The sequence below is a fragment of the Prionailurus viverrinus genome, chromosome A1, assembly GCF_022837055.1.
Source record: "Prionailurus viverrinus isolate Anna chromosome A1, UM_Priviv_1.0, whole genome shotgun sequence".
Taxonomy (NCBI): Eukaryota; Metazoa; Chordata; class Mammalia; order Carnivora; family Felidae; genus Prionailurus; species Prionailurus viverrinus.
In genome coordinates this window covers 85799907-85810630 of record NC_062561.1, presented here as the reverse complement: position 1 = coordinate 85810630, position 10724 = coordinate 85799907, and the positions used below count along the sequence as shown (strand labels likewise).

The 10724-nt window shown below is 37.7% G+C and overlaps 1 protein-coding gene across 1 annotated transcript; it reads right to left on the bottom strand.

Moving 5' to 3' along the window:
• Positions 1-8215: 8215 nt before the first annotated feature.
• On the bottom strand, positions 8216-9160 carry LOC125175329 (olfactory receptor 2W3). Its single transcript, XM_047875789.1, has one exon. The coding sequence runs from the start codon at positions 9158-9160 to the stop codon at positions 8216-8218; it is 945 nt and encodes a 314-aa protein (XP_047731745.1).
• Positions 9161-10724: the final 1564 nt, after the last annotated feature.

Genomic DNA, 10724 nt, shown 5'->3' with positions numbered 1-10724 from the left:
CACATGAACACTTTTGCAAAGTATCAGAGTAAAACAACAACTGTCAATTTAAAAAGACTTTTTACATGTCCATTGTTAAAGATCTAGTGAGAGTTCTTTATAATGAAATTGACAAGGAAATTTTATTATATCTGCAACATGCCACGTTTTAATATAACAACTGGACTTCTTACTGATAACATTATACAAGGACATATCAAACTTCAGGAATTTCATACTATTTATAAAACTCATAACATAGTTATACAAGTACTACATAAAAACAGCTTATTACTTCTTTTTTTTTAGTCTTTTTTTTAGTCTTTTTAAAAAAAATTTTAATGTTTTTATTTATTTTTGAGACAGAGAGAGACAGAGCATGAGTAGGGGAGGGGCAGAGAGAGAGGGAGACACAGAATCTGAAGCAGGCTCCAGGCTCCGAGCTGTCACCCCAGAGCCCAACGCAGGGCTGGAACTCACAGACTGTGAGATCATGACCTGAGCTGAAGTCGGATGCTCGACCAACTGAGCCACCCAGATGCCCTATAAAAACAGCTTATTATTACTTCTTATTTGACAATACTTCCCGCATAATTTAACTTATCAAATAAGCCTAATTAGTTTAACATGTCCTTTTTTTTCGTTTTTTTTTCAGTTTATTTATTTATTTATTTATTTATTTTTTGAGAGAGAGAGAGAGAGAGAGAGAGAGACTCCCAAGCAGGATCTGCACTGTCATCATGGAGACTGACATGGGGCTTGAACTCACAAACTGAGATCATGACCTGAGCTGAAATCAAGAGTCGGAAGCTTGACCAACTGCAACTGAATCATCCCAGCGCCCCTAATATGTATGTGTGTTGTGTGTGTGTGTATACATATACATATATACATATATATGTGTATATACATTTATATACATATATATACATATATACATATATGTATAACATATACATACATATATATACATATATATACATACATATATACAAATATATACATTTCTAGTAAAGAAAGAAAGCTTTTGGAAATTTTCCAGGGACCCTCTGGAAGTTCTAAAAATTGTTTGAGATCAAAGAGACTTCATTCAGAATTTGATTGGAGGAAGTTTGTCAAAAAATCAAAAGGTTTTAAAACACTTGGTCAAACAGAATCATAGTTCATTGTTAAAGAATACTTAGCTTTATAACAGAAAATACTTAATTTTCTAAAGTAATTAGAGACCTGATTAAAAAAATGCAGGGAATTATTTTGACTAAACATAAAATATGTACTTTCTGGATAGATAAGTTAAAAAGTAAAGGGAAAAAAAACCTTTATTTAAATTCCTCATTAAAAGCAGAGCAAAATTTCTAAAAAAAAAAAAACTTTGCCCTTTATACCAACTTACTTTCAATACTAAAACTTATTCAATTAAAGTTACTTAAATTTATTCCATTCTTAGCCAGCTCTATTTTTTTTATTAGTTCTAGTGTTTCAATTACATATATTATAATTTCCCCCCTTAGAATTCTTTAAACTCTAGTCAAAACTAAAGAGTAAGCAATTATGAATTGTCTTTTATATTAGCATTCTGTATATTGGCAAATTTATAAATACTTCTCATAATTTCTAGAAACATGGGCTTTTTAATGAAAATTTTTCAGCATGGCACAAAATATATTTACTAATAGACTCCAAATATTTATTTCCTCTGCAATAAGAAGTAAAAACTAGGTAATCCTATGTTCAATAATTAATGTTGCGTTGTTTTACATTTTTTGGAAATGATTTAGCTATGTAATGATTATCCAATATTCAGTTTAACTTGGTAAAACTTCAAGGATTCAGTTTACAAAAAAAAAAAAAAAAATTGAGGAAAACCTTTTAAAAATCACCTAAAACTTTTATCTTGTTCTCAACAATTATTTTTGCATTACTTATGAAATTTCATCATAATATGTTGTTTTTCTTGATGACAATTTTTGGGCAGAGGTAACATAAACTTATTTGGCAAATAAACTCAAATAGACAAAAAGTACATGTCTGCATTATATTCAATGTTGATAACTCTAGACATTCCATTTTAATTAAACCCACAAGCCTAAATTAGCTTTCATATTGAATATTTTCCCATATCATGTCTTTATTACATAATAGTTTTTATTATATTTCTGAGAATTTTAGGGGTATTTAGTTCATATAACCACTTCTTTATTTTTAAGTGAATTAGATACAGCTGTTTTACAAATTAATTTTTGCAATATCATCTAGATGTAGAAAATACCACACATCTACAACACACACCCACACACACACAAATATATATATATACACACACACATACATGAACATATAGGCAGATGCAGACAGCTCATAGTTTCTGTGGCTAAAGGTTTTTATTACTAATGTTTTTGGAGAGAACACATAAGATTTGTATATGTTCGGGCTGCCTGAATGGCTCAGTAAGTTAAGCATCTGACTTCAGCTCAAGTCATATCATTGTTCATGGGTTTGAGCACCACATTTGGTTCTTGTTGGGTAGGTAAAGGGAGTGTGTACACTCTCTCTCTCAAAAGTAAATAAACATTAAAAACAAATAATTTCTCACAGGAATATGTGAGTCCACTCTAGTCTTTATTTCCAACTTGTCCAAACATGTTCCATCAATCTAATACCTTAGTGTAGTACTTCTCCATATTAAAAAAAAAAAAAAAAAAAAAAAAAAAAAATTTGTAAATGTTCTGATAAGTAAATGTATGGAAGTTGTGGAACATATTTTAGTTTTTAAAAACTTCTTTAACCTTTTGTTATTGTTTTTTGTTTCTTTCGTCTTAGTAATTGGGGCTGGTCTAGATAAGAATTCCTGAAGGAATCATGTAGAAGGAATACAAGTTTCTCAAATAGAGCTTTGGTCTCCCAAGGTCAATATTTACAAGGCTTGTGAGATAAGGAAGGTTTTAGGAGTGGTAAAAAGGAATAGGTAAAGTTTGAACTGCCTCTAGAGCTGCATTTCTAGTTTTGCAAAGATTTCTAAGAGTATCTTGCTGTCACTTTCTGAGTACTGAGTTGCAAACTAAAAGGCCTCATAGGGGCGCCTGGGTGGCGCAGTCGGTTAAGTGTCCGACTTCAGCCAGGTCACGATCTCGCGGACCGCGAGTTCGAGCCCCGCGTCGGGCTCTGGGCTGATGGCTCAGAGCCTGGAGCCTGTTTCCGATTCTGTGTCTCCCTCTCTCTCTGACCCTCCCCCATTCATGCTCTGTCTCTCTCTGTCCCAAAAATAAATAAACGTTGAAAAAAAAAATTAAAAAAAAAAATAAAAAGGCCTCATAAATGACATCCAAACATTCAACTACACTACCTTCAGTTGTTTAAACAAGAAGGTCTAAAACAATGATTACTATCAGGCTCTGAATATGAGCTTCCAATTTGGCCAACCTTTGTTTAGAGAGCAACTTATAAATTTCTTTTAAATATCTTGCTGATTTTGAGCCAGAACAAATACAGGCAATCTGGGAGGGCTGACTTATAAGAATATTTAGATATTTTTGTCAGTTTGTCAAGAATCTGATCTATAGCTTCTGAGTGGGGTTTTAGTGGAGAATTATAACTTCAATATTTACCAGAATTTGGAAAGGTTTTTATTAATTTTAAATTTAGTTTCCCAGGGCACCGGGGTGCTTCAGGTTGGTTGAGTACCAGACGTCAGCTCAGGTCATGATTTCACAGTTCATGAGTTCCAGCCCCATACTGGGCTCTGTGCTTACAGCTCAGAGGTTAGAGCTTAGGATTCTGTGTCTCCCTGTCTCTCTGCCCTTCCCCCGCTTGTGCTCTGTCTCTCTCTCTCAAAAATGAACTTTATTATTATTATTATTATTATTTTAATTTAGTTTCTCTCAGCTGTTTAGGGAATGATGTAGCCGTTTATCAGAAAATCCCTCAGAGTCTCATCATCTCTGGAACGAGCCCCCAGGGGCCTCCCTCCAAAGGTAGATATGGGGCTATCTGTAAGGCCATTAACAGGACAGACTTCTGTTTATAGACTGGTAGTCTCTTCAGATTGCAAAGACAACTCAATAGAGGGTTATTAAAATGAGTGTTCAAATACAGGAGCAGTAGGAATTACATCAGTTTTACAATATTTTGTATTAGGTACCTCTTGCACTTTTACTTTTTTTTTTTTTATTAGCCTTTTGTAATAAATCTTAGTAATGAAGCTATTTTGGAATTTTGAAGAATTCTCAGGCACCCTTACTTTCAATTGCACTTAACTAATCTTATCTAATTGGAATTTTCCTCATAATGGCCCTTATAATTTCCCTGAGGGCCAGCAGCAGTTTGGTAGGACCCTTAGCTGTAAATGGAGTTTAACCCACATTTGTGTCCAATCATACCTGGTTACAAACGGGATGCAAACCACATTTCTGTCCAGCTCTATTTGGAGGCCCACAGCCCGATGCTTACCAAGCCAGTCGCATAGGCGACTTCCTGGTAAGGCTGTAAGTCTGTAGAACTCAGCCAATGAGGAATCAGGGGAGGGACTTGCATACTAGGAGATAAGTTGCCTCCCATAACTGCCCCCAGCGTGCCTGTCCATCAGACATCTGCTCTTACAAGAAAGTTGATTAAAGCCTTGCTTCTCTGTGCTCTGAGCCTTCTCATTCCTACTTTGGGTCAGTGGGCTTATTTATCACAGTAACCAAGTGATGTTACTGTCTCCTGACCAAGAGAAGTCCCTGTGTGCACAGCCAACAATTCTCAGAATTTGGGACTGGGGAATGGATTGAACAGGCAGAACTTAATAAATAACGACTGCTGAGTCCAAACAAACGAGGAACTGCAACCAGCAGTTCTCAATGTGGGATAGGGACAGAAGAGAGGGTTTCCGATCAAATGGAGAATTGTGGACTAACCTTTTAGCAGTTCCTAATGTGGAAATAGTGATTTCAAACAAATGGGGAACTGACTGGAAAGCCATTTAAGGAGGTTGATGCAAAAAGAGCAGAATACTGAGAAGAACGTAATTACCTACAGCCCTCAGAAATGGTGAGGAAAACAACTCAAAAGGGTTCACAGGCACCATGCCTGTGTTTCCCATTGTCCCCAAATGGAAACACTGTGAGAACTTTCCTTTGGATCCCACCATCACTGACCCGAATCTGTTAAATAACAAAAATTCACTGGAGTTTCACATCTCTCAGAGATCGAAACTTTCACCAGCCAACCAGAAATTGCCTGGTCAGCATTCCTTAGGTGGTCTGCCTGAGAAGCCTCTGCCATCTCTTGAAGGAAAGCAATCTTGGAATAATCAGTTCACTTTTGCCTAGAATGATTTCCCTGTTCCTGTTCTCTTCTGCTTATAAAAGCCTCTTATTTTGCACAGCTCTTTGGAGCACCTTTCTATCTATTAGATTGAATGCTGTCCAATTTACTAGTCACTGAATAAAGCCAATAAGATCCTTAAAATGTATTCAACTGGGTTTTGCTCTTAATAGAGGAAACAACAAAAATTACTCACCACAGTGCACAGGACTACTTTTATTTCTTAGAGTTACGCAAACCGTCTTTATTCCCTCTGGTACATTTTTCCAGAGATAGAAACATGCCAACTTCAGAGCCCATGTGGCTGCTCCTCAGGTTCACTCAGGGCATCCAGCAAGGTATTGTTTTTACAGGGGGTGGGGTGGCTCAGTTGGTTAAATGTCCAACTCTTGACTTCTCAGGTCATCATTTCACAGTTCATGAGTTCAGGCCACATATCAGACTCTGTGCTGACAGTGGGGAGCCTGCCTGGGATTATCTCTCTCCCTCTCCCTCTGCCCCTTCTCTGCTTGCTCTCTCTCTCTCTCTCAAAATATAAATAAATAAATAAATAAATAAAAACTTAAGAAAAGAATATGGGAGGGATGCATCGGTGGCTCAGTCAGTTAAGTGTTGGACTTCGGCTCAGGTCATGATTTTGTGATTCGTGAGTTCAAGCCCCATGTTGGGCTCTGTGCTGACAGCTCAGAGCCTGGAGCCTGCTTCAGATTCTGTATCTCCATCTGTCTCTCTGCCCCTCCTCTGCTCATGTGCACACTCTCTCTCTCTTTCTCTTTCTCAGGTAAACATTTAAAAAATTTTAAAGAAAAAAAAAGAATATGGGTTTGCAGAAGTCCTGGGGCTACTTCTCAATTCTCTATTAAATCACCCCCTTAGACTGTGTATCAAGGAGGCATTGGGAGGAAACCCTAACTCTCCTACAGATAACTCCCATCAAGCTATTGATACCACTACTTCTTTAAAACAGCAGTTTTGAATATTCAGATAGGGATCCCCTTGAAACATGGTATGCCTTCTTTCAAGAGGCCCTGGATTTTCCACAATTAAATGATCCTCACTAGGGCTGGCGCCATTTGAAATGAGATGAGGTGAGAGAATAAAGGATGTTAGAAAGTGAGGGTGGGAATGACAGGTCATTGTGAAATAGGGAAGAAAATGAAACTTAGTAACTGAGAATGGAAGTAAGGATATCCCTCAGCCAGGCTCTTTGCCTCATTTCCTCCTCATCTTATCTCCCCTTAGTCTATGAATCCCATCTCAGCTTATTCTAGAATGTGTCTGCTCTCCAAATGCTTGCAAAAAGAGCTGAGGGTGAACTTTATGCTATGTCCTTAAAGTGTGGTCTGAGGGTCAGCTGTGAATAAGGGTATCCCCTGGGAGGTTTGCAGAAATATAGAATCCCAAGCCTGTCCTAGGACCACCTAAATCAGAATCTGCATGTTAGTAAGATTGCAGAGAATTCATTTGCACATTAAGTGGAAGAAGCCCTTGATGGGGTTCAGTACACACTACCTCAAAATATGGCACTTTGGTGTACTGAATGTTTTGAGATAAAGGAATTTGTGAAATGGCTTTGGAGGAAGGACTTTCTGATCTTCTCCCTGAAGCAGGTCAGAAGATCCTCATGTGGGAGCCCTCCCTGTTCCTGGAGGAAAGGGACATCTTTATTTCCAAGAGGGAGGGACCCTGAAATGAATATGAGGACACAGGCATTGTTAAGGTTCCCCCTGTTTATTAAATTTTGTTCATATCTCCACTTATCCTATCGTATTTCTCCATCACTGTCTACTCTTTATCAAATCTAGCATGACAATCATACTTTGGGGTTTTCACCTCCTTATGAAAGCTCCCATGTCATGTAAAACTTACATCAAACAAATTTGTCTGCTTTTCTCTAATTAATATATCTTTGTCAGTTTAATTTTCAGACCAAGACAGGGACATGAAAAACGTCCAGGAAACTTTTTGTCCCCTACACTCTGTATTACATAAGTCATGCTCCTTAGACCTACAGGGTTTTTGACAACTTAAATGCTTAAGGATTTTTGCTCTCTAAACGTTCTTGTAGCAGTAGAAGCAGCAGGAATTGGGGGTCAGACAAAACTTGGAGTAAATCTCTGGTTCATTTCTACTTGAGCAAATGATTTAACCTGAAGTCTCAAGTACCACATAGGTAAAAATAAAGATAATGATAATCATGCTGATCTCTGACAAATGTGGAGATGATTAGATGAATTAAGAGCACCTGACTCATAGTAGGAACTTAATAAATATCAGGTTTTTCTCACCAATGAAATAAAAACATACTTGAGAAATAATAGTACATTAAGATGTGAATGACCCACATGTCATTTGTACAAGTTAACTTCTTGGTTTATCTAAAATTTAAACCTGACTTGGGGGACAAAGGGTAGAAAAAATATGATTTGATGAAAGGCTTCAGATGAGAATTTGAAAAAAAAATACTCAATGTGTTAAATTCCCATATTGGATGGCTGTCATGTAAAAGAAGTGATCAATCTGTGATCATTCTGACAAAAAAAAACCAAAAAAACAAAAAACAACAACCCAGAAAGTTAACCAATTAAAAACAAACAACAAAAAAGAAAAAAAATCTGATTATGAAAAGCAGTTTTCTATTTGGCACTCTGGTATAAGTTGTGAAAACTCATCTTTATAACTATTCATCACACATTGTTCTTCAGACCTGTTTGATAGATCATTTGGTGGTTTTGGAATGCTATGTGTTGTGCAGTTCACTCATTAAAACATAGTATTGGAACTGAAACAGTTATAGAAGTCTAAGAAAAGTTATATAAGTTGGGAAGAATAGATTAAGATTATTGTCTGGTCTGTTCCAACAGTTCCAGATGCCATCATTGGCCCATGATGGAGTGACAGCCAGATGGAGATGTTGGTCTTTCATTCTCACTTAATCCTTTCCTACCCCTCTGTTATCCAGCAGCATTCTCCTCAGTGCCCCCTTCACCTCTTTGTTTCGGAGGGTGTAAATCAGGGGGTTCAGGAGTGGTGTGACAATGTTGTAGAAGAGGGTGAGGAATTTGCTCTGGTCCTGGGAAGAGCTGTTTCCAGGTTGCATGTACATGTAGATGATGTTTCCATAGAAAAGGGAGACCACTGTGAGATGGGAACCACAGGTGTTAAACGCCTTTTGTCTCCCTGACACTGGCTGAATCTGTAACACAGCCCTTACAATGTAGCCGTAGGACACCAGGATAAACACTAGAGGTGACAGCACAATGCCCACTGCCAGGACAAAGACAGTGCCTTCAATGGCAGCTGTATTGACACAGGCCATCCGAATCAGGGCAGGCATCTCACACAGGAAGTGGTCCACACTGTGGCGCCCACAGCGGGGTAACTGCAGGGTGACTGGGGACATGACCAAGGAGTTAGCCACACCACAGCCCCAGGCCACCAACACTAAGCCCATGCAGAGACGTGGATTCATGATCACCAGGTAGTTCAGGGGTTTGCAGACTGCAACAAACCGGTCATATGCCATGACAGCCAGGAGCAAGCACTCCACACCACCTAGACCCAGAAACAGGAAGAGCTGGATGGCACAGCCTGTGTAACTGATGGTCTTGTCATGGCCATTCAGGTTATAGAGCAGCTGAGGAATGGAGCTGGTGGTGAAACTGAGGTCCAGGAAAGATAGGTGGGTGAGGAAGAAGTACATAGGAGTGTGGAGGTGGGGGTCCAGTCGGGACACCAGGATGATGGTGGTGTTGCCCACAAGGGTCAGGAGGTATGCAATCAAGATGACAACAAAGAGGATCCTCTCGAGATGGGGATGGTTAGAAAACCCCAAAAGGATGAAATTTCCCTGGGTGCTGTCATTGGTCCCATCCATCTCTACTGCACCTGAGAGGAATATTGATACTAATAATACTTATATCCATTATAAGGGAACACTTACAATGAGCCAAACATTCTTCTGTGCTTCTTTACATTTATTTACTCATTTAACCTCCAACTACAATGATTTGTAGTTGGCACTCTTTTTATTCCTGACTTACAGAAAAGGAAACTGACACAGATATGTGTTAAGCAAATTATCATTTTCTAGAAAGGAGCAGAGCTGGTTTGGAACCCAGGGAATGGAACTGAGAACCTTCTTCCTTTACTGCTGGAATTGATTCTAATTCCAGTGACAGGAAAATGTTCCTAAGTTCCTGCTCAAATCTCAAAGGTCCCAGATGGAGCCCCACAATAACCAATTAATAGTATTTAGAATATCTCCACTATATGCAGAACACATCATCCACTCTTTATCCAAAAGGCAAATCTCGGGGCACCTGGGTGGCTCAGTTGGAGAAGTGTCCAACTTCAGCTCAGGTCATGATCTCACAGTTTGTGGGCCCGAGCCCCACATTGGGCTCTGTGCCGACAGCTAAGATCCTGGATCCTGCTTCCCATTCTGTGTATCTCCCTCTCTCTCTCTGCCTCTCTCCCGCTCGTACTCTGTCTCTCTCTCTCAAAAATAAATAGACACTGAAAAAAAATTCAAAAGGTAAATCTCATTTATTTCAGTATTATTATTGAGGAAATTTTACAGCACCTGAGTAGATAAATAATGTATGAGACAATAGAATATTAGTAAAGCAACATCCACATAAAATTATTCCCTCTCTACACCTCTCCCTCTCTTTCTCTTGCTCTCTCTCATTTGGGTATGGTATTCAAGAAATAGAGTATTTTTTCTTCCAAAGTATTATACAGTGTTTGAGGGGAAAAATCACAATATTATGCAACAAATAATAAAACTTTGATGTGATAATCACATATGTGTGTAGAAACATCTACCAAATTGCAATTCCAAGAATGAATCACATTCAAAGCAAAGTATTTTTGAGAACATAAACCACAACTCTTGCAGATCAATATAGAAGAATAGATTTAAAATATCTTGGGCTATAACTCCAATCTCCCATGTTACAATCCTTTAGCCAACAAGAGACAATTATGAAACCTTAGAATGTTTCTTTACCGTTTTATAGTTTTCTCATCTAAAATTGTGATAATCAAACTATCTTATTTATTTTACAGGTAAGTTTTGGGATTTTTTAATATGAAAGAAATATAATAAATATGAAAGTTCATATGTATGTCACATAAAGGTTATGTGTTATACAAATAGGGAATGGGAAAATAAGCCCATGAGAAAAGTCAAGGAAATTCTGAAGAAAAAAAAAAGTCTAGTGAGAGGAAACTATCCTTAATATACATCCAGACATACTACAGAAATGCAATAATTAAAACATGATCAATGACAAGGAATTTGGAGTGGGTAGACCATAGATCCTTCATTCATTCTTTTCATAAAAACTTACCATAAAAACTTATTTAGACTTATTTAAAAAGATAAAACTACTATATAGGAAAGAATCATAATTGTTCTCTTTTGTTCCTGATTA

Bases quoted from the DNA above. Each gene is read 5' to 3' on its own strand.
- LOC125175329 (XM_047875789.1), bottom strand. From the start codon at position 9,160: ATGGATGGGACCAATGACAGCACCCAGGGAAATTTCATCCTTTTGGGG.